The sequence below is a fragment of the Hemibagrus wyckioides genome, linkage group LG22 (genome assembly GCF_019097595.1).
Source record: "Hemibagrus wyckioides isolate EC202008001 linkage group LG22, SWU_Hwy_1.0, whole genome shotgun sequence".
NCBI lineage: Eukaryota > Metazoa > Chordata > Actinopteri > Siluriformes > Bagridae > Hemibagrus > Hemibagrus wyckioides.
Window position 1 is genome coordinate 7,260,566 of NC_080731.1, and position 27,998 is coordinate 7,288,563.

At 36.8% G+C, this 27,998-nt stretch overlaps 1 protein-coding gene across 3 annotated transcripts in view; it reads right to left on the bottom strand.

Moving 5' to 3' along the window:
• Nucleotides 1-27,998, bottom strand: part of arid3c (AT rich interactive domain 3C (BRIGHT-like)) — a 57,321-nt gene that overhangs the window by 16,465 nt on the left and 12,858 nt on the right. For all 3 annotated transcript variants that reach the window (XM_058375467.1, XM_058375466.1, XM_058375468.1), the window contains one exon: nt 5,665-5,737. In XM_058375467.1, coding sequence (XP_058231450.1) covers nt 5,665-5,737 — 73 coding nt within the window. The remainder of the gene's footprint in view (nt 1-5,664; nt 5,738-27,998) is intronic.

Sequence of the window (27,998 nt, forward strand, 5' to 3'; positions counted from 1 at the left end):
TGCTGCTAATTTGGTTGATGCTAATTATCGATCATCTGCAACCCAAAGAGAAAGCAAAAGCACAAACCGAAATCAGGAGGAAGAAATACAGTTGGTACTTTCATTGTTTTAGACATTTTTTCAGCACTTCCCCAGCACTTATTTTTAATATATTACATACTTTCTATATTCTACATATTTTTTTTTATTTTAAAGATAAATAACTGTGTCATGCAATGCCTTTGGGAGGATAAGTAAGAAAAGAAAATTAGACATTTTCAGCAAGAAGACAAGACATTTATAGTGTAGTGTCTGGGTCAATTTAAAAAAAAATATATATATATATATATTTTCAGAATTTTCAACATTTTCCAGATGTGCACATGCAGCCTGGTATAAAAGGGTAAATTTATTTTATTTTATTAATTTTTTTCTATTTTTATTTTTCTTTAGGTTTCTTAAGAATCCATTGTTGGTGTTGGTATTGCTTTTCTGTTTTGCTATTTAAATTTCTTTGAGCATTATACACTTTAACTCTAAACTGATCTCTGATACAACCACAGAAACAACACACTTGCTTTACGGGGTACTGGGTGTGTCTTTATTTTTGCATGTCTATCTGTCAGCTGGCTTCCCATTTGCGTGCATTGTTGGTGTTTTTGCTTACTTGGAATTACCTACTTAATAAATAGAGGTGCTGAAGCCAAACGTTTACACCCAGGGTGGCATGAGAATGTAACAGGACCTGCATCTGGTCCCTGTGTGTGTGTGTGTGTGGAAAACTATTAATAGCCTTAGCCATAGGGGGGGATAGATAACAGTTGTGACAACAGCATACAACACCAACTTATCCCTGATGAAAGTGCTCAGTAGATCACTGATTATAGCAAATTCCTGATACAGGGCTTTAAATAAGAGGCTAAACACAGCTTCAGGTTATATTTCCACTCTGATTTTCTTAAGAAAGTTGTGGGTTTTCCTCTGCAAGGATAGCTGAGCTGAATCGCATTTAGCGAGAAAGTCACACATAACGCTGGGGAAATAATAAGTACTTTAAATAATAAGTACTTTAAGTACTACTAATAATAAGTACTTTCAAAATGTTTTTATAGCACTAGTCTACACGTTTGTTTCAGTTCATTCAGATTTGAGAAAATACAATAAATGTAATTCAAAGCAAGTTAAGATTAAGGAATAAATATATTTTTAAAAAACCCCAAAAACTGCAGGTGTTAATTATACTCAGAAATATTGGCTTGGTAGAAGTGTAGTGTAACTAATACTGGCTATGGTTAATCATTTGAATGTGGCAGCTAATCTTGTTCTGTCACACACATCTGAATTTAGCTTTGCTAAGTGTGGCTAAGTATAGCATGAAATCTTAGCCCACTAGCATAAAAAATACTTATGTTGCCAAAGTAAAAACAAAGTGACTGATGACATTTTGTTTGGTGTGTACTTTCGATTCTCAGTGCACACAACATCCTGTCATGTAAAGTTCATCCAGGACATATTTCTTAACCAGGTAATGTCATGAAGAAAATGAATAGCTTTTTTAATTCTTTGCTCTTTCGGCTTTTCATGCTAATGATTATTACATTGAAATGATGCTGTCACTCAACTATCCACCCACAGTATCTATTCATCCAATGTTACTAATGCACAAGAAAATACTTTATAAATCGTTACAGTCACAAAAATTCACCCGACTCGGCATATTAAAAGATACAGAGGTGAGGTTAAAGTTAGGATTGAGATAGAGTTAATGTTTGTACCTTTTCCTTTTATACAACTTTTGTAAACAGTCTAAGAAAATCTAACCAGACTATCCTTGTTAGTTCAATCATGTAGGAATTTCTCATGAGGAAATAAAACACAAAGTTTGCTTTTAGAGAAAATAAGCAACAATGGAGTAGTAACAAAGCTTATTCTTACAAACTGAAGTGGAATACTTTCCCCATGACATCATGTCCCAATCTGTTTACCACAACAATTACAATATCTACAATATCTAATTAATTAAATAGTGATATATATATATATATATATATATATATATTTATAGTTACATATAATGTTGCAGAATGACACTGAAAGGAGCTCCTGTTATCATTAATCATAATCATCAAAACACCATGGAGATCTCTGGAAGATCAATCATGACTGCCCAAAGATGTGTCACACATTCAGCAGAAAACCTATCAGCATGGGAATAGGTCCGACAATATCAACCAGAGCGCCAAAAACCACATATTTTGGAACCTTTGCTTGCAGTAGAGCATGTTTGTGTGGCTGACACACCTTCAATATAACATTTATCTCCCTGCCAACTGTCACTGCTAGAGTACACACGGGTCTTAATTCACACAAGCCACAAAAAAAGGACAGGGTGAACTCGACACGGGAATGTAGTATTGCATGTCAATAACGAACATCGTTCGTGAAAAAGACCGGCCAGATGGCATTCAGTCTCGCCAAACTCACTTGATAAGCAGGTAATTCGAACAGGATAGTTAGTCGAAACACAGCACGCACATCTCCCATCAATCACGCCACACAAAACAAAATTTTAATCTGCTTCATTCTGAGTTGTAAGACTGTGGAAACAAATCTGGACCTGTTCAATAAAGAGCTAAAGGATGATATAATTCCGCGGAATCAACCAGAACATACAAGTCAGCTTAATACTAAAAGACAATGCAGTAAGTTGGTGTAAATGGGTTTCAGCATGATTCAGTCACATACATTAATCATTCAGCCATGTTGTTCCTGGGAAGCTCAAAAATCAATAATATTAATGGACATATATTGAATATTTAATCTATGATATTCAGCAATTGAAGCAGAGACGAGGATGAAGTAACCTGCAAGTGATAAGGAATATATATATATATATAAATATATATATATATATATATATATATATATATAGAGAGAGAGAGAGAGAGAGAGAGAGAAGAATTATATAAGCAGAAACGAGGATGAAGTAATATATTTATTAGTTGCTCTTTCGTATGTTGATTATAAGTAAACTTCACATTTGTTTCTGAATAAAATTTAGAAACATATATTTTTATAATTTGTTTTAGATATGCTAAACAGCACCGATTCATAATTCTACATAATGCTCCAAGTCTTTATTGGGATTATTTAGAAGTCAAATGTATTGAACTGTTCGCCACATTGTTGTACTAATAAGCTATTTTACCTTTCAATCAATTCAATTTTTTATTTATTTATTTATTTTATTTTTAGTTTGGAACAGCTAATTTCTATAGACGTGTAAAGTCCCATAGAAGCTCTTATTTTGTCTTTCTGCATGACCTGATGTGAAAAGATCTGATCCACTCCCACATATTTATGCCGTGGCATCACTAGACAGAGCGACTCCTAACTGCCTATCTCTCTCGGATTAGCCAGTGGCGAAACAAAAACAGTGTAAGCCATAATAAAACCAAGCCCTGCATGCCTGTCATAAAAAATTTTGCCAAAGCACTTGTTTTTTCACTCAACTGTGCAATATGATTTATACATCACACCTGATTTAGTCATCATTAAAGTATGACTGATGGACTAAATAAGTAAAAGGCTGCCTTCAGCAACAGGTTTTTGATTATTTAATTTTCCTAGAAATATAAACGAAGGAACATGGGCACCACCGTATTGCCATATCTATCAGCTCTTTCTTGTTATACTTTAACTGATTAGGATTTCTTTGTTAAATATTTAATTTTAAAGCAAAAATGTACTTTTAGACTTTTACATCATGTCACAGTAGCACTGTGTTTAGTTTAATTTCTGCAAGTGGTTTCAGATATGAATTACACCAGAAGTATCTTAATCCAGCCTAAGAAGGCCATTAGCATGAAGAGGTAGGAACAATGCAGAAAGCAGACGCACTCTTTAAATTGTCAGGGATACAAAGCTGTCATTAATGGATTAAGTAGTGGGCTTCTCGCCGATCGTTCACCTGAAGGAATTCGCAAGACTCTTTTGTCTAAAGGCACTTACTAAATGCTCACGGATCCACCAGAGAGCCGTGTCGAACATGTGCTGAGCACCTTTTCCGATGAGCATGTCCCAACTGATTCATGTAGCCATCTAAATTTTTATGATGCCTGTCCACAGGTTGTGTCAGAGATGTAAAGAGGAGAAAGAATCTGAATTCCAGCTCGAATGGTAATGCTGTAAAACTAAATCCCTGTGACCTCATTCAGTCACTGAGCTATTTTGTGTATTTGCTACTGTTTTATTGCTACTGGAAACATATAACATTCGTGAGCATGCTTTATGTAAGCAAATACCATGGAGCATGATGTTCAAGGAAAATAATCTCAGATAGGATGGTGGGATGCAGCTTGTAGTGAAACAGACTGACTGCTACCATCCCAAGGTTAATTATTTAACCAATAGCAGCACACACTGAAGTGGTTTATTCCTCTTAACCCACAGCAATGATTACAATTTTTAATATTTTATCATATTATTGTTATTGTTTACATCATTTATTCCATTACCAACCTGTCTTTCTTCTCTCTCTCTCTCTCTCTCTCTCGCAATTATTATAAAGAAGAAAAAAAATCGCCAGCCACAGCTTGTCATGTTACTGAAAGCATGATCTCCTCATTCTTAAAGACTTTCCCATGGCGTGACTGCTTCCATAAAGGTTTAATAAATGTCTCCTTACAGAAAGCTTCACCTTTGGTAAATATCAGCCCTTTTTTTCGTTGTTTATTATGTGAAACACCTGCCATACAAGACCCCCCCCCGTATAGGAGCCGTGACTATGGCAACAAAAAAATATATGAACAAACACGCTAATATATAAACCTGAGGTTTAACACTACTGTCAGGACTGCTGTTAACGATAATTAATCAATGTCCAAATAAACGAGTCAAAATAGCTTTAGATTAGAAAGAGTTTACACTTCATATAAGTTTATACTTATAGTTTATACAATAACATCATTTGCACCTATGCATTTAGGATTAAAGCACATTTTATTCCTTCCCCTGTTGTTTTTTTTCACTCATAGGTTGCGTCCTTTCTCAACTAACGTGCCTTAAAGTGCGTATTTCTCCCGTAAAGTGATTGAAGGTAATGCCCACTGAAGCTGCTATCTGAGATAACAAACTTTCTGACAATGTAGTAATTAATTTGTTCACAGGAAGATAATAACAGGATGTTATCCCTCCCCCAAGGTCTTTCCTTCTGGGGCATTTTTCACGCGATCTGAGTACAATTAAAAAAGCAACACGGTGTGTCTGAGCGAGCGGTGAGACAGTAATGGCAGCATTGTTTTATAGATCTCAAACCGAGGCTCACACAGGAAACACAGACGTGGTGTTTCAACATCATCCTCGAACAATTAATCTGAAGTATCTATTGTTCATTCTAGCTATAAGAATGCGCTGGGAGCACTTTTACGACTCTTTGTTTGAATACTTGATGGTAGTTGATAGTTGAGAGCACAATGAATAACACAGTGTTTTATTGCCAATGTTTTATACCGCAATATAATTTGGTAGTATTTTAGTAACAACTGTAACAAACAGCATAAGGGTTGTTTTTTTTTTATTGTGCATTACAGATAGGACAAACTAGTATAGGTCATGTTTCAGTGCTTTGTTAATATGTACAGAGAGCTTCTCTCATGTTCATAGAGACACAGGTACAGGTCTTACCTCTTTTCTGCATGAAGCTGAAGAGATCATCGAGAAATTCTTTTCGTTTCACGTCATCATCGAGCTCATACAACTGTAACAAACCAACAAAAAACAATATAAGGCTTTTTAATTCACCTCACGGAAAGGACAAAACAGTAAAGGTCATGTTTCAGAGCTTCTGTGATGTTTGATAGTTTGTACAGGGAATTTTTTCTGTGCTATGTAATACTTCACAGGAAGCACTAACCGAAACAGACGTTAGGTGCTTGATTAAACATTTTTCTTTTCTAAGACCTCTGTAACCTTTGATCTACGAGTGCAAGACAATAAGACAATGCATATTTGGCGTTATTAAGTGTGTCTATCTTCACTTGGATTAAAACATACAGTGGGTGTGGCTCAATCTCTTAAGCTTGAAGTGGGTCTGGCTTAACTAGAAATTTTATATAACTAAACCCGACCATTCTCCTCTTTAAAAGCACCGGGACGTTCAAAATGGGTTTTAGCCAAAAAAATATGAGCAGACGTGCTGGGGTAGTGTGTTTTTTGTGGTGAAGATTCTTGTCTTTTAATCCCAATGGAACTCATTTTAGTTCCATTTTTACAAAATGTAGGGAAGGTTGGTGAAACCTTATGTAGGGCAGTGCATACTATATAGATTATTTTAAATAGATGGTACAATGTACTGTGTCATAATCAGATAAAATTATTTGTTTAAAACACCTATTATCAAAATTGTCAGGCATTGCTTAACCTCTTACATTTTTATCCCCACCCCATGACACTTAAGACTTTTTTTTTTACGCGACATTCCTCTCAGTATCGGCGCATCCATTATGTCCCCAATTCTGCCCTATTCAACAAATGGCCACCGAGTCGAAGGATTTTTTTTTTTTTTTAAAAGCTGCATCCTGAAAGAGTGGACTGTAACCTGATGGAAATACGCTACTCAACCTTCACTTTCAATAAGTCCCAGTCCATGTTACCGGGGAGTGCAGGTCGATAGATGAAAACAGAAGGATGACCTTTGAAAACAGCAGGGCACATGGAATGAGGCCCCAGAGATAATAACTGATCATTTAGAAGTGTATTAGCTGTCACCAATCTTAAAGGACCAATGCAATCAATTCCTCTGAGAAAAAAATGGCTTCGGAGAGGTACTTTTCAAAGGTGCGGAGAAAAATAATCAAAGAACGGGTCTTTTTCGGAATATGTTAGCAAAGTGCATCACGTCTTAGCAGAACCTATATCTATTCATCAAGCTTTTTGTCTATTCATCGGCATTCATGCAGAAAACAATAGAGATGGTCTGTAATCTGTGCTTGACGTGTCTCTTGTGCCCCAGGGATCAGTGAACCGCAAGTCGCATAAAGGTAACTTGAAAATCCTGCATGTCTTGTTGCCAATGAATAAAAACATTTTTGGGAAATGACTGATGGAAATACAAGTCTGGTCACAAAGCTTTATGGCCACAAATAAATAAAGATAAATAAATAAATCAACGCACAAACAATATTCCTGAGCATCTTATTGTTTATCCTGTAATAAACAACAAATCTGCCTCCGTCTGATTTCTATATCGCGACTAATATGAGCTTGGAGCCAACAGGAGTTAGTGATATATTATTTATGATGGAGGTGATGTTACAGTGACTCTGTTTTTGAGGACAGCAGTTTGGCAGAGATGAAGTAATTACACCACAAGCTTTCAATCCATGTGTCATAATATGTTGGACCGCAATATCCACAACATTGCTTTAAATATTAACCAGTGGAAAATATTGTACATTAGGTGGCAGCTTCCTCTTTCCAGTATCTCATCACGTTTATGTTAAACCAGTGTGCATGAGCAGCTGAAAGGAGAAGATAAGATATCTTTAAGAAGATATTCTGCTCTATTTGATGAGTTTATATAAATTAAAAGAAGGTGTATCGAGACAAAATTTTACAAAATATATATATATATATATATATATATATATATATATATATATATATATATATATATATATATATATATATAAAAAAGATGTAAGATGTTTATTTAGTCAGAAAAGGTCTGTGCTTTTTACCAATACCCATAAACCCCCTGTCAACTTTAAAAAGTACACAGAACACAACAGGGGCACTTGTATAAGTAACGCTTGAGGGCAGCAGGTCTTGATCCAGTCCGAGCGAGCCCCATTGTGACTTGGCCTGTGTGTGTGTGTGTGTGTTTAGAAACGACAAGGCTTTTAAAATTATTCCTCCCAGTCTCCTTTGTCATGGGCTGCTCACTGTGTCAATCTCCTCCAGCTCAAAACTAAATGGTCATGCTCAGACTTGACCTTGAATGGCTGTTGTTCTGTGCATTTAAAAAAAAGTGCATGTAAAGGAAATGACCGCATTCAGAATGTACCAGTTAATTATTTGTAGTGAAATAATAACTTAAGTGGGATTTAGATGGAGTGCTATCTGCTGTTTAAGCAGGCGCTAGGAAATTTGGGTTTATTGTCATTTACTCATGTTCACCTTATATAAGGAATATATAAGGAATTTTCCTTTCCTTTTATTTTACTTTACTTTGTCATTTTTAATTGCACTCACTACATGCTCATGAGAGTTCTTTATTAATATCTGCCAGGATTTCAGTAGAGGGAGCTCTTTACAATACAATACCATATTTTCCTTCATGTAAAAGTGATTTGTGCAACTAACAGATATCAGGACCCAGATATCTATAAGGAGTAGAACAAGTTCTGTATAATACTTAACACCTACACAAGATCCTAGACCAGGCTTCATATTTTGTAACCTATAAGAGGCTGAGTAAAGTAACAGGGTGACATTCTTGGGCCCAGATTTGTTTTTGCCTGTCAGAAACAACTCAAAGCTATAAAGCTGATATGACTTTGAACTAAGTTCAAGCAAACCTCCAGGCGGTCCGAGCCCATCCTGGAACATATCAAAATGGAGCCTGGTCACTCAACACAGAGGGGCTTGTTAACCTAAAAAGTTGGGAATGCCTTCAATTCCACCGACGACCACCCCGGTTTGGACAAGTAGCAACATGCAGGCTTGTCCAAATGTTCATCCCTAGGCACTTTTAAGACCACAAAGTCTCCAGAAGTCACAGCTATACAGTTCAACTCTGCCTTAGTAACATAAACTGCGTATATAGTTAATAATTTGAGATGCTCACGTCATTATGCCAATTTATGTCTTAACCTTAATGATAAGGCTGCTACTTTTGCCCACTGGCTTCAGAAAATAGCATGCCATTAGTTATCAATCAAAACATCTGAATCATCAGTACTCATTATTTCTAATTTCTACCATCATTACTGTAATTGCCCCATATTTTGTGCAGCTTCCCAAGCATGCTATTTTTTTTTCTTCCAAACATTATAAATGCTCTTATCTTTGCCTCCATCAATGTCTTAGAAGAATTTGAATGAGTGATCTGCTCTGGGCTGTGAAAGAAGCTTATTAGAACATTACTGCTTCTTCAGGTTGAATGGTATTGAGTTTTTCATGAAAAAAAAAACCCTGCTGAAGATGAAGTGTTTAATCTGGTCTGGAATATTTACACTGAGAAAAAAAAAACTATCGATTAAGGTACAATTCAGATCTAAACAGCAATCATCTAAAAATACATGGCTGATAATCTCCTGATTTTGTCTTCCGCAACATTCCAAAGGTTGTCTATGAGGTTAAAGGTCACAAAGGGGTCTGTCCGAAAGGATTTTGTACTGACCAGATGCTTTTTAGATGCAAATCTTTATGAACAAGTGCTTACATTTCTGAACGAGTCGTCTGAAAGGCTTTTTCCCTACTGAAAACCTTCATTGTAGTTTGCTACACAGCATCTTTGAGACAAACTGAAGAAATATTCATTTTAAGATTGAATAAAGAAACTACAACAGTAATCATTTTCACTGTATCTTCTTATGACCTCAGAGGTATTACTCACAGTGACCTATGAGTTTTCCTAAACATGACCTGATTAGGCTACTAACACCTGGAGCATGTTAACTAAAAATGCTTCATATGACCTTTCATATAATAACAACTCGGTGCACGAGTTGTATTACTGGTTGTATGACTAAGAACCTGTAATTATAGTTTCCTCTTCACGAAACTCTACTCAGTGCAATTTTACAAAACCGTTCCAGTCAGTCCTCTTCACCCTGATTGCTAATAAGCATCATTTGTGAACAGCAGCCAAGAGGAAAAAAGCCATGACAGCAGAATCAATATCGCAGCCATACTTTCCGAGTGCGCTTCGTGTGGGGCGCTCCATTGATGTGTGTGTGTCTCTCTCTGACAGAGATCTTCTGGGAAACTGCTGGGCTAGGCGTGTGTGTGCGTGCATGCGTGTGTGTGTGTGTGTGTGGTTCTGGTGTAAGGGGGCAAGAGTTAATTAGAGAACAACACGCCTGGTCATGCTGGCACTGCTCCAACTGGCTGAAAGCCAGCTCTACTCCAATTCTTACACACATTTACACACACACACTCACCTTCCTACTACGCCGTGCTGACATAATGAGATATCTAGACAAATATGAAGTGCTTGGCTCGGCTCCTCCTGATAGGATTTGCCCACGTACTTCAGCTGATGGACTGGATTAAGTGGCAGTGTGCTGACCATGTATTGGCATGTCCAAGTGTTATTTTACCGAGGCTTTACACCATGTGCTGTTTTCTTTATTTTTACACCAGAGGGGCTGCATATTTACTTACAGCTGCTGTAACCTAATACCTGTTATTTTTAGAGCTAAATTTTTACAATAACATCCTGTATTGCAAAGTTTAATCATTTCCAATAATTTAATAATTGTGTTGACGACAGGTTGGACATGATTTTACTGAGATATTAAGAGGTTCATAAATGAAAAAGTCAATCAAAACACAAACTAAAGAGCAATCAAACAAACAATATAATAAAATAAAAATAAAAATAAAACCCAGCCCAACAGAGAAAACATAGATCCTTATTGAACACATCCTAGTTGCAGACTGGACATGGTGTATAATTAGGAAATTGAAAGAAATTGCACTATTTGCACAATTTCAGTCTATTGTCTAGTTAGCCTAGCAAAAACAATTTAATGATTTAAAGTTATTTAGATTTTTAAAAAATGTTTATGTGGACTTTTGCATGTTTTAATTTGTTTGTTTGTTTGTTTGCTTATTTAGTTGTTTGCTTGTTTTTCTAAATGTGTTTTGCATTTATGGACCACTTAGCATCTCAGTAAAATTATGTCCAACCTGGCAACCCAGTTTTATTTATTACTTTCCTTTTCATTTTGATGAGTTTCTGAATTTGAATTTTTATTTATTTATTGTGTGTGTGTGTGTGCAGGCTAGTGTTACCTAGTTCAAGAGGTACCAGGGTTCAATGCTTGCTATTGTTAGCTTTAAATTGGAATTTTAATATGAGGTGAAGCTAAGAACAGATTCAAAGTTAAATATATATATAGTAGCTTGCTATTCTTTCGCAGTGGCAACCTAGCTGCCTTCTTTCTTTTACAGTTAAGTAATATAATTGTCTTACAAGGAAGATTTGATTCTACATTTACTAAGCAGACCTCAACCTCAACCTCACATGGCTGTACAATTTGACACAGACCCAAGACCCGTGTCCTAAAATAGATTTATATACATGCCAAAGTTACGGGTTCAACCATGTGGTACGAGACTGGAAGATCATATTGCAACACAACACAACCGTTGGTCAACTTTGGTCCAAAAAAAAAGGTTTATTATTATTTATTATATTCGTGTCATTTGGAGGTCTTTAACAGAGCTGATGCTTTATATTCTACATAAATCACTGTAAAAATGACCACCAACTTTTTTTTTCTTCGCCAGATTTCAGATTTAGTGCTTAATGTCATGAAGTATCCCTTGCTACAGAGGCTTCTGTCTGCTGGTGAAAGCTGATCTCCTTTAACCCTGCATGGTGTTTCTGAATAAAACACAGCACTGATTTATGCCTATTTTTATAACCATTGTTCATCTTAAACTTTCTTACACCTAAACAAATCAGTGCCTATCATGGTCTAGATGCAGAATGAATTAAATATATGTATTAAGAATAAAACAAATGATCACGTTAACTAGAATCGGCTATTTTCTCTCGTTCCACCCCGTTATCGCATATTTCATTAACACTTGTACCTGGAGTCTGGAAGTGTCATAACACAACCTTATGTCAACAAAAATCTATATCACTTAACTCGGGTGCTGTCAGCTTCGTATCCTCACTGACAAAGTGCTCTTTATGACTAGAAAAAACCTTTATGTCATGGTGTCATGACAGTCTTATGTAGCTATATGGACAAGTAAATGCAGGTTACGCAGGTTCCGGGAGGTTCCCCCAGTGTTCCCCCAGGTTCCTGTAATGAACATTATAACGTCCTGCTTTGCATCACGTAGCAGACATACTGTTTCTAGACAAGCGTTAAAAGCTTATCTATTATGAATAGTTTGTTAAAAGGACACGCAAGAATGAGAATAAACAGGTCCACCTTCGCCTTCTCATACGAGTCGGCGTGAAAGCAAAGCGCTATCTCGAAATCCTTCCGCTCGAACACGCATTTTTCCCCCCGTCTCTCTCGTCCTTCACTGATACACATATGGTTCTCATAAACCGGCTTTACCTTTAACTGTGTTAAGGTTTAATGTAAATCAGATCCCAGAGGTTAGCCTCCAGTTTCACCTCATTCATTAAAAAGAAGAAGAAGAAGTAGAAGAAGAAGAAGAAGAAGAAGAAGAAGGGGGGGAAAAAGAAAGTGGATAATTTGACAAAAAATGAGACACTTTAATAGCATGTCCCTGTAGTGTAATTTAAGGATTAAACCTTGAACTACACAGCACTTTCATTTCACTGTTTAATTAAGGCAAGAAAAACAGCAAATCTGTCAGGGCCACTCACTGTGTGTATTATATGCTGCGTGATTGCAGGCCATTCATTTATGTTTACTATAATTCAGCAGTAAGAAACATCCAGTACATTTTAATTCATTCCTGTTTTCCTTAAAGCAATAAAGCAAATTTTATTTATTTTTTTTTTACTAGTTTCCACATTGACCTCAGCTAATGTTCAACTACAGTTGTGAATTTCGGAGTACACGGTTATAGGTAAAAATCTGACCTTTGATTAATCATTTTTGTAGTTAACCGTTTTAAACAGTTGTACCAACTACCATAATGAACGAATTCCCATATAGTGGTGTGGACTTTAACCTTTAAACGCTGCATTATATAGATGCCTCTTGCAATTCCATTACATATTATCTTGGATTTTAAAATACGCTATCGTCTATCAACCGTGTCTGTTTCAAAATCTAGAGAAAAAACACCCCCCCTGAAAACGGACATTTTTATGACGGGTGTGGGAGAATTGTTTTCCCCCCTTATCATCTTTGCCCTTTGAGGGTCTATAAGACCTGTACAGACAGGTGCTAAACGCAGACATCTATCAAGCCCTGGTATTAGACAGGGTTAATTGTCGTTTCTTCTTAGTAAAGAGAAAAAGAAAAAAAAAAAGAGAGCATGCATACCATAAATCCATAAACTGAGCTGGATCATTTACAAATGGCACTTGTGGGAGGATAGATGGAAAAAATGGAAAAAAAAACCCCAAAACTTATTGGACATAACTGTAATGATGACACTCTAAAACTTGAATATATATCTAGTCTGTATGAAATTTATTGTCTTATTGAAATGTATTGGTTTTTGAAATGTTATCTGTTTAGATTCAGGCATGTGGGTGGGTCTAAAACCACACTAAAACAAAAGAAAAGACAAATTTACTGCTCATCAACTCACGCTGAAATCAAAAACTTTAATTCTCCATCATCTTTAATCATTTAAATGATCGGAAAGGTTAAAGGTTAGAAAACACCAAACTTCTCCCATACACCATTATTTCTCCCCTATTATTATCAGCCTTCAAACTTCTCCAGTACAGCATCAGCTCCCTTAATCTTCACCACTTCAAAGCCACACGCCCTCTGGCCCTATAGTACATACTCAACTCTACAGCAATTCATTTTTGCCAAATCTCTCTACCTTATTGTCTCGTTTTGCCTTTTATCATGGTAGATTCCTTGCCTGATGCCTCTTTTCTCACGTCAGCTCTCTGGCCCTTCCTCAGAATTGACGACCCGAATTTACCGAAGGCTCTTGTGAAACTGAGCTTACAACATACAGGTTCACCTGCCTTTAATTACCTATAGGCACAGACATCTCTTCTTAATAGACAAGAGAGCCTATTTCATGCTATTTCATCTCTCCTTTGGTAAATGGCATTGAGCTTAATTTGATCTGAAGGGATATGAAGCCTCTGTTGAATCTCACTTTCTGAAAAAATATAACCTAGACCTAGACTGCCTGAATCTCCTGAAAAAGAAATGAATATTACATATGGTTTTTTGGGGGGTAAATATTATGAAAAAAGTGTAAGAAATCATTGAAAGGTTTGACAACGGAAACTAGTGAAAAGAATACGGGCGCGACATGTAGAAGCTAAGTACTACAAATTAGCTAGAAGCAATTTTTACAGTCAGACTATACAAAAAAAATGCATACGGAAATTTAATGTAAAGTGACATGTCCATTTGAATATGTATACATAGCAAATCTAGTTTCTATAGGACGTTCTCTGGGACTTTATGGGTCATTTCTTTTGAAAAAAAAAAGATCCATGCAAACAGGGTCACCGAACATCCTTGGACGAAAAGTCCTACACTTTTCAAAGACATAGAGACCTTGCAAACTGTAGAGTAGTATTTTAAAAAGCTAATAGTTGCTTTACCTTCTTAAAAACCCCTGTGTTTATATCTATTCAGGGATAAAGATCTCACCGACTTTATGATTGCTGTTTTAAAATGACACTTAGCTTTTGAGTATAGAGGTGTGAGGAGTCTTGGAAAAAATAAAGGCAGGCTTATAAGAAAATGCAGTAATGTCAATCAATAATCACCTCATGATGTCAAAGCAAAAGTGTAAAGGGAGATCTGGACCATATGGCACGATGGCAGGGTTGATATATTGACCCCCTTGTTGTCGATTTATCAGTGGAGATTAAAATGAGCTCCAAGTTAGTGATGTTGGCTTCAATCAACCAGGTGAAAAGTAGAGCTCTGTATTTATTTATAATGTGGTTTGATGTAGATTTCAAAGCCTTCATGGGAAATAGGTTGCTGTTCCTGGCTGTGGTGGTGGTGGTGGTGGTGGTGGTGGTACATGTCTGTATGTGTCCTGATAACACACAAACAAAGAAGAGGAAGCTGCTTCTACATTCTTTACTCCAGAATAGATTGGGCATATCAGATACGATTTCAACAACAACAACAAACGGAAAATAGTGATGCCTTTATTCGCCAGGGGTTATTGAACCACAGTTGAGTGTGAAGGAATGTTGCCTAAACACAGGAGAACTAATTTGACAACATACACTGGTTCATAAGAATGCAGCCCAGCAGCAAACATGAGACGTGTGATCACTTTACCATAAAAGACCTCACACCCATCAACATTCTCCAGTGACAACTCAAGAACGAAACGTGAAGAATGTCACATTACAAATTTGCCAGCAAGCTTCAAAGCCTCTTAATTCATTTCACAATCAAGACTGTGCTCCTACTATGCGTATATGTTAGCGTAACCCTGTACTGTTTGTCCAAAACACTGAGTGTAGTTGGAAATAAGCACCAAGTACATTTTAATGGAATGTCAATCAATCAATCATCAATCAATAGTTTGTATAATGATAATAACGACCAAGCTAGCTAACGTCTGAGACATTCCCAATGCAGCTAGCTTTAGTCAGAGTTTCCAATCATTCCTTAAATCCTCGGGAGCACAAACTCTATACAAACTCTTTTCCATTTGTGATTCTTTCTTGCACTTCTACTCATACTTTGTGTAGATTGTACGTAGAGATCTTTTGCAATTCAAATTAAGCAAATAATCAAATGCTGTACTTTACCTTTTATTCCCACTAAATATCCGATTCCTGTTTCCTGAGGGAACATCTGTGCCACCTCTGGCTAAACCGAAATATTTACATGGCTGCATGTGTCACTAAAGCTATATCAAATATCGTATATGGTTAAGAGATGTAGCTTAGCTACCTGACCAAACAAGCTCTAGGCTAGTCGTGTCAGTAAGGACATTGCTACATATTCTGTACCACAGAGTGAACATTTTCTCACATCCCAGTGTTTCCTAACACCCTTTTAGACAGTGATACATTTCTCTAGCAGAAGTATACAGTATACACTATTTAATTATTAAGCTATTTGTTTTTCTCTGAACTACCGTCCACCATTTAGCTAGTTCCTGACTGGACCCCTTCCCCCATCCTGCTGTAATTGTATGATGTTTACCCTCTCAGCCCAAGGCCGTGTCTCTAATTATCCCCACATGAAAACTGGAATGTCCAGCACTGTCATTAAAAAAAAGGGGCTAACGTCCAAAGCCCAGCTGACAGTGTAAACAGGTGTGTTGGTTAAATCCCAAGCCTCATTTTTTCTCAATAAAAGTTTGAGCTTTTATTGTTGGGTCAAAGGCTAAAAGGGTTAGCTTTCTAAATCCCGCTCAAGCCGGTGAATAATTCATGGTGTGCTGTGATAATTATTAGACACAATAGTAGGGGATTTTTTTCCCTCCCTGTTATACCACCTACACTATCTTTACATCTAAATAGTTTTATTACATAATCATAATTACATATAAAAAATATCCATAAAAAAGTTGATAAAATGTTACATTTTGATTGCTTTTCTTATAGGAAAAGCAGGTAGCATCCTGGGACAACCTTTCACATGCTTTCATTTTGACATTTTCTATTAGTTTCCTGAGTTGAAATACGTTCATACGTTCATCTTGAACGTTTTGTAAACCCCAAAGTTAAAAAAAACGTCTAAATAGCCTCGTTCCAGCAAAAGGCACTAAACACACAAAACCCATTCCTGTATAGTTATTAAATTTGTATTTAATTTAGCATGTGATAAATAAAATTTCTAAAAGTAATAAAATATAGCCACCTTTTTTTCGTCTAGCTTTTTAACTGCCTATTTTTAATGTTAACACCTTTTTGTCACATTTGTTAAACTGGCTTGTTATCTTCTTGAGGTGATCTTTGCAAAAAAAAAATCTACATTATTTTTGGGGGATTATATATATATATATATATATATATATATATATGGTTTTTTTTGTTTGTTTTTTAAAGCATCAGAGTATATTATAAATGTTTTTTGGAATTAACTTTTTATTGAATTAATTAATTTGGAATTAAATTTTTTTTTAAATTCCAGTAACATTATTATTATTTCTACTTTATATTTTTATAGTAAACAAACAAACCAACAGGAATTGTATCGTTCAGCTTTGATAGTTACATAGTATGTACATTATTAGACTTGCCTACTTATAAAAGTGTTAAGCTTCATTATATGTATAAAAATGAATCCTCATTCAAAATTAGACACAAAATTGATCTATGTAACAGATCAACTTTAACCAGTTCTACAACATTTTCCAGAAGATAAGTAATCTATTGTAGCACACCGGTTTGCTGTCGTTTCCCGGCGAACGTGCACAAGTCACGCTAACATGCCCAGGCTGATTCTACAGTGTATGTCGGAGACTAACAAAGCACACAAATGTTTAATGCACAAACATTACAAGGCCCTCAGTCAGCGGAGTGAGGCCGCCGTCAGAGAACAGTACAAACGCAACCTCAGCAAAAGCGATAAAAGGCCACAACAATGAAGGCGTTTGTGCACGCCAGTGTGGAAGCTGCTCCATAATTCGCTTTTGCTGACGTTTACAGGTTTGATCAAATTCATTTGAGGGTGGAGACATTATCATTCATGGTTTAGTGCAGGTACAACTTATTTTCCCAGCTACAGACGTGGCTCCTATCGCGTGTACGTGTTGTCGCTCTGTATCGTGAACTAATTTGTATGAGGTTATGCGTAGAGACCAAATCAAGGCAGCGTGCCTTTTAGCTTAGCGATCTGAGTCAACAAGCTTCATTAGACCAGTGCTGTTGTTGTTGTGGTCTTAAGGTATATAAATGACTAACTACCAAGAACACTTATGTTAATCAGTAACTGGAATAAACCATTAGGCATTTGATATTAAGATGCTGCTCCATGCTAACCGGCTGTAAAAGAACACTGTCTGAACTCAGTGTTTTTTAATTGTCCTGTTTTGCCTACAGACTATTTCCTGTCCTGGATTAATGTTTAGGAGTTAAAGCTACAAGAAAACCATGTGGTGTCTGGTCAAGTACGGAAAATGTGCAGTTCGCCTTAAAGGACTTCTCGGAATTCTAAAATGAGTTTCCTAAAGAATTATGGCTTTTGTTTGAAATCACAGTTAATAATGAAACATGATGCCACACACAAGTACCCTTGCAATATCAAATGATAGTAATTCTCTTTTTCTTCGAGCTTTCGGGTTCTTACGTTTTGCTAAATATCCTCAAAGTAACTATAAAACCTTTAAGCAAACTTTTAACCAAGCAACCACGCAAACACAAAAAACATTTGTTTACCACGTTATGCTCCCTGACAAAGAAGCAAAGATCGGTCTTGATCTAAGCAACATTAACATTTAACGCATTATTAACAACAGATATCAGGCAAAATGGATGTGTTTCATATAAAAAGTGTAGAAATCAGGAATCATCATGAGGACTCTTCCATAAATCTATGAAAGGAACTCAAAAGACAGAATACTTGAGACACAGGGTCAAACTCTGCAAAGTCTTTTGTTTTGTAAATTTCAGCACTTAAGTCATGAACTTTTACTAACACTACAGCCAAATGAGTAACAAATAATGTACATGGAGAAGAACCATCTCACTTTTTTTTTCTTCTTTTTTTTACAAGGTCTGTGGTATCCATATTTCTGATTACTCAGGAGTCTTTGTGTCTGAAGTGTGAAGGTTAACTGAAAAAACACTTATATTTTCCAACATCTACATCACAAGCGGTTCAGCTATAAGCTAGTGAGACCATGATAGCAGTAAATAGCTTTCGATAATGGCTGTGAAATGAAGAAGCGGGCAGGGAAGTGTCATCACAGCTTTTCATATCATATCTTCATAGTTTTAAATGGTGTTAAAAGTCTGGCAATTTTTTTGTCATCGGTCATTAGCAGATGTCTGATAGTTCATTTGAGCACGTGCAAAAGCAAAAAGTGATGCATCAGGTTATTTAAGTATTTAAGCCAACTGCCAAATACTAGAGCTAGTAGTTAATGCAATAATGCGGCTGGTTAGGGTTATAAACGTACTGATGATACAAAGTGAGATAAGAAAGTGAGAAATAGTGTCCTGTGTATCATCATTTTCACTATACTGACATTATTTTAAGAACAAAACATGAAAATAATCCAAAAATCAACCAAGACCAACCAATCAAATCATTTTCATCACATGTTCTTGTTTTATTCCTCTTATTATCAGTAATTTGTCTGTTATGATAATAAATAGTTACTTAATAAACTTCACATCACACCTTTCAACCATCATTATAGTTCCAGTTAATGTAGTGTCATGTAATGCCACCAACACTAGCTCCTATTACCACTATAAGCACTTCATTCGGCAGCCTCTCTTTACTCTCTCTAATGTTAACAAGAAACCAGAAAACCCTCGGCCATGTAGAAGTTCCTCATAACAGAGAACGTCTTTACTTTCGTTACAACGCTGGAGACGTTAAAGAACAATTTCCTTACAGGAAAATTCACTTATTTTTTTATTGTAAATATGTTTAGCAGTCCCTGAACTATATCTTAAGCAAATGAAGTACTAAAATGAGTGAAAAATGTTATTCTTTCAATGTAGAAAGTGAATCAACAAAATCTGAATTAAGACTTCAACAATCATATTGCTCATTTCTCATCGCCGAACTACTTTTCAACAAAAGGCCCATCTGCCACGGATAAACACACGTATCAAAAGAAATCTTTTCCCATTATATTCCAGTGGAAGTGGATTTATGGTCTAGGAAAGAAAACTTCACCCACAGCAAACACTCCGGTAAGGACAATGTCCACATGTCTGCCGAGGCCAATACAGGCACTCATGCTTAAACAAAGATCAGTTTGTTTAGGCTTGATCTACTTAACATGAATGAGTCCGTACATTTATGTATAATGCAGTGTCATGCGTCTGTTTTCTAAGCCATGGCTCTATCATTTACAGCTGATTTTTCATGAACGCTAAGTTCAGAGTGGGTGTTTTTTTCTGGCTAAAGCTTCAGATTAATTTTCTACATCAAAAGTTATTCATTGCCGCTTAAACTCAGTGACACAGAAGGTGAGTAATGATATCAAAGCTATATTTTGGTGTTCGAGGCCCAGAGCACACAGACGCCCACAGAAATCGCCACCAACGACCCCGACACCCACACACCCACATAACCTGTAACAGAAAAGGGTCTCCATGTTCAATAAGCTGCTCTCATGCAGTCTGAAGCGGTGTTTAATCATCTCATTCTGCGGAAGTCAAGCCAACTTTGTTGCATGATACATCTGGATGATCAGCGGCACATGGATAAACAAAACAAAGAAAATATAAAGATTCAAAACTTTATATCTTTGGCAAGGCCACAAACTGCACCATTGTACATGCTCACACCTTTCCCTTGTTTAATGTGTAACTGTTCCAAATGAGGGACTGGTTTAATGTCCAGTGTTAAAGTAATCATTTATATGCGTATTAATAGAAACGGACCATAAAACCACATGAAAATGATTCGAAGTACACTGTGACCTCCATAACCCGAATAAAATATTAACCATAAGTCACATTTTTGTAATAGACTTAAAACATGAAGTGAACTAGCATTAAATAATATAAAAAAAAGTCATGTCCTCATCCACAGCTAGTCTGATGTGTGGTATCTTTTCCCTGAAATAACAACTAACCTGTTCTATTTTGCAAACGAGACATTTGAGTAACAAATTGTGGGTCAGCTTAAGCAGGACCTCTGAGAAAAATGCAGCCTCGGAGCTTTACAAGGGCATTTCCTCAAGGTGCCTTGACCCATTTTCAAAGACAAAGTCGGTCATGTACGTGCCCTTTACATTTCAAATTCACAGTTGACCTATATAAAACATTCGCATTGTATATCTGAGGATTGTGCGTTCATGTCTCCGTTCATTTATCTAAAAAATATTAATTTTAGAAAACTAAAATAGATTTAGAATTGACGTGACATTTCTAATGTGAATTTCTACACAGTAATTCAATTCGATTTCATTTCATTTATGTAGTGCTTTTAACAAGGGACATTGTTGCAATGTACCTTTACAGGAGTGAAAACAATTCAGGATAAATATTTTAACGTTATTATTGACATTTATAATAAGAACGCCATGTAAGATAGATAGATAGATAGATAGATAGATAGATAGACAGACAGACAGACAGACAGACAGACAGACAGACAGACAGACAGACAGACAGATAGATAGATAGATAGATAGATAGATAGATAGATAGATAGATAGATACTTTATTGATCCTGGAGGAAATTCAAGAAGCAATTCAATAAGAACGGCTTATAAGAAATTTACAATAAGAAACGCATGTGTATTTTATTTTCAGCCTATCAGCCTAAGCATACATAGATTATTTACAGCCTAGATTTGAACCTTGACATCAAGAAAAGGAACCAGGAAAAGATACACAACTACACATCTGTTAATACCGCCTTAACACTAATTACCTCAGATTTCATCCCTCGCTATATATAAAGGCTAAGAATCTTTTCTAGCACAGTATTAAGAAACTACATCCATATCATCTTATCCCTCATCTACCCTAACCCCCCACCCCCTTCTTTATGTAGTGCGCAGATGGAAATTAAATGCAGAGAAAATTTGAAAATTGAATATTGATATATCTACCCAAAGGTCAGCTTAGTCTTCATCCAGCAATGGAGGCAATTAAAAGTGATTCGCTTTGACATTTTCAATTGACATTGGGAATCACACCGGTTCTCATTATGCAGCTAATAACCGATCTCACTACGTTCCTGTCCTCTCCATGTAGATTTAAACCCATACATTTATTTTAAGAAAAGAGTTGTAGATGTTTGAACTACAGACAGGCCGTTATCTGGTGCCGTATCTTCTTAAACACTTTAACATGTGTAGTTTAGCTGCACATTCAAATCCCATCACAGCTAATGTCTTCTGCTGCTGTGCCCTTGATGGAAACCAGTCAACAGTTCTGTCAGCGGAGCACTGTGAGGCAGTAACTCACGACTTAGGACATAGTCACTTGGAAATTCCTCAGTACCGTCTGCCAGTCTACTTTTAATAAATTTACATTCCAGGAGAGAAGGAAAAAAAATCTTCTCTGTGGTAAGTTTTTAGTTTGAACTATAATATGACCTTCCTTCTATTTCTGACATAAAATGAAAGTATTAAGTATTATTTTTGTAATTCTGCAATGTGAGTTCCTTAATTTCAAGGTCTTTACCATACAATAAGCAATATGGTGCAATATCAACCCTGCATTTCCTACATCATCTGATCTACTTTAGCTATCCAACGATACCCAAGGGTGTATGGGTAAAAATATCTACAAAGTTCTATAACAATGTCCACTCAAAGTGTGCTCCTTATTGCTGGGGTTGTACCTTTATCTTTACTACCTTTAATATGCGTCTTTCACCTGGAGACATGTATATGGTACCATTATAAAAAAAAAAGATTTAAAGCACATAATTGGACTGTAATTACCTTTTAGAATACAGCTTTAATTGTACACCTTTTTTTAAGTAAATGATACACACTAAAAGTAGAAAAATGATCCTTGAGGGAAACACCCATCAGTGACCAGGAAAGCTACTGTAAAAAAAACCCAACATAAATTGATAGTATAACTAAGATAAAAAGAAAATGTACATTTAATAAAGATATATGGTACATCTTTTAGAGTTAAAGATACGCGACATGCATCTTTCTAGGTAAATGAATAAAACCGAAGGTCTGAAAGATGCAAAAAGTACAGTTTAGATCCTTTATTTTCTGGGACTACATTGACGAGCAAATGGCCTGAATTGTCCAAAGTACAAAAGACAAAATGTGTCTGATTATGCATGCCGAGTATCTCGCACCCACCTAAACTCTGAATTAGTTGTCGGTCATAAATCTAAAACTTGTGATTATAAGAAGGGAAAGAAACACTAAAAATATCTGGACTGGATTGCGACATAGAGAAATATTTCCTATTTAAATATGTAACACGAGATCATCTTCACTATGCCCAATTATTATAAATTCCTGCTAAATGTCTAGCATTTACAACAAAATGGGAAGTTCTGCTGGAACACCAAATCCCCCCCCCCATTCCCGCCAGCCAAATGGAGGGCATTAAATGGAGCTCACAGGATGAGGCGATGGGGAACTGCACTGTTATAAAGTTCCAAAGCTGTAATCCAGACCAGCAGTTTGGTCAGTTTTCACCATCCCCCCACCCCCCTTACAGCCACACCCTGACACACAAGTCAAAGGCTGCATGCAAGACAGGCATAAACTCTAAACTCATCCCACACGCACGACTGCTCCTCAATGAACGCTTGATCCAACAATGATAATGAAGGTCTCTAAGTTTAAAGGGGTTGTCTTTCTGTCTGGAGTCTTTATGACTCTGGCATTCATTTCATACGATCTGAAGCGACTAGGTGTGTTTTCAGTGTAAATGTTTGGTATTTAGCATTGCACTGCTTTGAGAAACATAATATATTTACTGTCTGCTTTGTGGAACTCATTCAAACTTCCTGATGAAATGACTCTTAGTTAATGGGCAAAGGTGTGCCATGGTTTAGGGGTGGAAAATATAAAACATGTATATGTTACAGTTTATAGTTTTTGTTGCTTGTCTTTCTTTCTATCTTTTTGTTAAACCTCTGGAAAGTTCCAAAACCAAGAAAAATAGAAGACATACCTGAACACCATATAGAAAATCGTGAAGACCTTATGCAACCATTTCACACATGTTCAAACACGATTACTTATTAGAGCCCAATAAAAAGGGGATAAGAGGCCTCATCTCGCCTTACACAGCACTCAACAACACTTCTTGATATCTGATGCTCCATAGTGGCCAAAGAAGTCAAATTATTGGCTCATTGCGAACCAAAATGTTGGCAGAGTACTCTGGAGGTCAGAGGAAAACTAAGAGGAATGATATACTGTCTTTTCAATTCAACCATAACAGGGCGTGACACTCTAGACTCAACATTTCCAAGGTTACAATGCTTCCATTTCTTGGCATACACTACACTACAGTCCAGAAATCTCATTCTGGAAATCAGAATATTCAAATCTCTCTCTTTTTTTATTATAGAAGGCTGACTTCATTTTGTCATGATGATAATAATGTCACAGCAGGATATAAGAAGTTGTTTTAGAAGCATAGGAAAAAATCAAGACTGGAAAATAGGAATGAAATAAATGGGAAACATGAAATGTCGTAAACTCTTCTTGGCTTCCTAAAGAGGTTGGAATAAAAACACTTTTCTTTTACCTAGAAAAACAACCAAATGAAGTAGTAATCTGCTAGTATTTCTTCACAAATGATTTAGATATACAATGCCAGTCTAGTCCAGCATTCTGTCTGGCTATGCCTGCTTGCCCTAAATAATGTACATCTGCCAGGATGAACAGGGAGGACTAAATGTTTTCTTTTGCTACCTATGCTGACACATCCTGAGACAAAAGGAGCCTGTCATGGTGGGAGGTCCCTTCTGCGTAAGTGGCCACTCAGGGTTCTCTGTTGTCAGTGTTGGCGACATGCCCGCTGGCCCCCTGACACCTGGCAATAATGACATTAGAGGAAGGTGGAGGAGACAGGACGTCAATGGACAGATTTGTTCAATTTAACCCCTCTGACCCCAGGCCCAGCCAGCTCAATCTGTCAGCTGGACCCCTCCCCTTGGTGCTAAGTAGCCTCACCGAGAGAAGAGGAGGAGAAAGAAAGAGACCGAATGATGATAAATGATGGAGATGTTCCCCAAAATGAAGGTGTACACCAGTGCATCTGTTTAGGCTGGAGGCAATGCAGTTGTTTGCTTATTAGTTGTTAAACAGAATATTAATACATTAATTATAATGAACAAATAATGTGTTCTACACAGAAACTACTAGATGGCATTTTTACCTTCATGCTGGCGTTAACAAAATTTCAGATATGGAGTTCAAAAGGACAAACAAAGACACTGGACACACAGTTACTGTACACTGTTCATTCATTCATCCTGGTCAGGGTTGTATTGGTGGTTTTAGTTTGGGATATAGAACCAAGTAATTGTGTTAGAAATTAAAGCTGTCAGGTATAAATAAGTAGGTATAATAAATAGGTATAATAAAATAATAGCAAGAAATGGATTTAAAAAAGGAAAAAAAAAACAAAAACGAGGTCCCACACAGACCTGAGGTTGAAATGCTGGGACAAGCAGACCACATGAAGAGTGCAGACATTTCAACCTCTTCCACTGCTTTCCAGTGCTGAATGGTATGGCTCATTATAAACCCTGGTAGTTTATGCTATGTTCACCTCGAGCTTAAATCCAATTCCAGATATAGATATGGGTATGGATATTTAGAGAACTGATACAGATACAGATAGTTTCGTTAGGCTACACCCAAACTCAACATACTCAGTGAAGCAATATAGGCTCAGGCTTGAGACCAAAAACCAATCGTATCCTCCCAGGAAGCTCTTCTGCCTTCAAAGGTTTCCGAGGTCTTGCTAACAAGACAAGATTACATAAGAAATAAAAAAAAAAAGAAAAAGAAAAAATGATGATAAACTATGGAGTGTATTAGCTGAAGCTACACAGGATCAGGTGAACACTTGGCTCACGCTACACTATTTCATTCCTTCAGCCTCAGCTGTCTTTTGCTTTAAAGCATAAATCTCACTCTCTGCTCTCAGGCATCTGTAGCGGATTGTCTGCACGCTGCAGCAGTGGCAGCAGCCAGCTGGAGCCAGGCCAACTAAACGCTGCCAGATAAGTCAGAGGGCCACAAGTGTGAGCAAACATGATGGGGGAGAGGTCAAACAAAGTGTTGCATGACGCAGACCTTGGCAAAAGCCTGGGATAACACAAGCTCGCGGAGTATGGAGGCCTATGCAAACAGAGCTGCATGTTGAATAGGTCTTTCCAAGATATCTTTCTAATTGATAAATTTGCACTTAACTTGACAGAACTTGTCTCCAGCTTGTTTCAAACAGAGGAATGTAACTTCCTTCCTCCAGAAAAAAAGTGACAAAAACGTTAATAACATGTTACACATTGAACAAGATAGAAATACCTTCAGCTTTTCTAATCCCCCACTCCATCCCCATTTGATAATATTATTCAGCCAGGTTTATAGATGATGCTGGCAATCCCATTCACGTTCCCCAACAAATAATGATCCTGTTCATCTGCACATCTGCAGGTTATCAGATGGCTTATGTTTTCATTAGAATTTACAACTACGATGTGGAAAATGCAGGATGAGACTGGATTAGTCATTAGCTGCTCTTTTCTCTCCAGTTGCTCTCTTGGGTATGAACACGGTCAATCCGAGTGCAGGCCAAAGTTGGGGAAGAAAAAAACAAAACATCAACCAACCAATCAATTCACCAGCTTGTCAGCTTGTGCCCTGCAATGTACAATATGCCAATAATGATTTCCTCCATCAGTTGATTAGTTCAAATATATAGGTGATTAGTTCAAATATGTCCATCCTGTAGATAACATTGACCGGCCTGATAGTAATGATTCGATTGGATTTTTAAAGCATTGATTTCAGATGATCCACCTTGGTATTACCAAGATGTGTAAATCAGCAATTTACAAAAATGAATGAATAATACCATGTTTGTGTCTCTAAAAAGATGTACACAGACGTCTGGAGTAAAACTACTAAAGGAAGGTTAATAGTGACTGCCTGGAGAAACAGGAGTGTTAAATGTAAGCTGTGAGTGAGGATGTGTCTATATAGAGGAGGAGCCCTTTGTGACATATCAACAATCTGGCTTCTGTGTGAAGTCGCCTTTTATGGCATTTGACAGCAGGACTCGAGATGGTTACTGTGCCTTGTTTTGAGCAGACTTATTTAGGTCATTTGGTGTACTTCTTTCGTGTTTATATAATTGCATTTCACTTTGTCTAGTCTATACAGTTGTATACAATCTAGTACACACCCTTAATACAAAATAAAGATGAAGAGATTTAATTCATAGCAACTCCAGATCCTTATATGTAAGATTGGAGAACTTTAGTGGCACGAACACAAGCTTCCCGAAATGTACAATGAAATTCTCACGGATGCCGTAACAGAAAATTGGGGACACAAATAATGTATTGGAGGTATTTTTAAAATGTGCACGATATTGTGCAATGTTGAAACAAGATAACAGTATGGCAAAAAAAGGGGGGGGGGCAACAAATCTATATCTAGAGCAGATAGTTGATTTGTTTTTACTTAAATGCTGTATTTAAATGGCATTTACAGTGAGGACAAACTCATAAGAGGAAGAACTTATTAGGAGAATGTCTCATTATTTTTCAGCGCAGAAGTAAACAACTTAATCTGTTCTGACGTTCTCTCGTCTCTCCGCTCACAACCAGTTTGTTTGGTTTCCGCAGCATTTCTGAGACAATGTTTATAGCATTTTTTCCCCCAGTGCTATAGTAAATAACTCCTGTATGTATAACATGTTCGATCATGTGTGTGTATGTGCATTATTTTGAAAAATGCCTTTTTAGGTCTGAAATTCAATATAGATAGGAATCTAGTTTTCCAAATACACACACACACACACACACAAAGCCATTTCTCCTATAACGCCCCCCCCCCCACCTCCATTGCCTGAGTTCTAACTTCATTATGATAACCTAATTTATGTAATAGATGATTATAAATCAACCCATAAATCAGCAGATCCATGGCGACAAGGCATTAAATGACAGGAAATCAGTGGATCCATCTCATCAATTCTCTCCTTGTGTAGCTGAACACACAAAAAAAAAAATCCACAAGGAGGAAAAATCTACAGATCATAACATAAATGTGGGAGACTCGCCGCTCGGTTCGACAGATGTGTCCCTTGTGCCCACTTTTTTGTTGCACTACTCAAGTGTGGCACAACAACAAAAAAAAATCAGGACACCGAATAATTGAAGGAAGGAGGTCAGCAATCCTGGGGAGGGGGTGAAGGAGGGATGAGGCAATGAGGAAGGAGTGGCGAGGAAAAAGGCAGGGAGTGCAGGCTATTAAATTTATGACTCAGACTGCCACATCATCAGTTGGGGATGGGGGAATGAGGA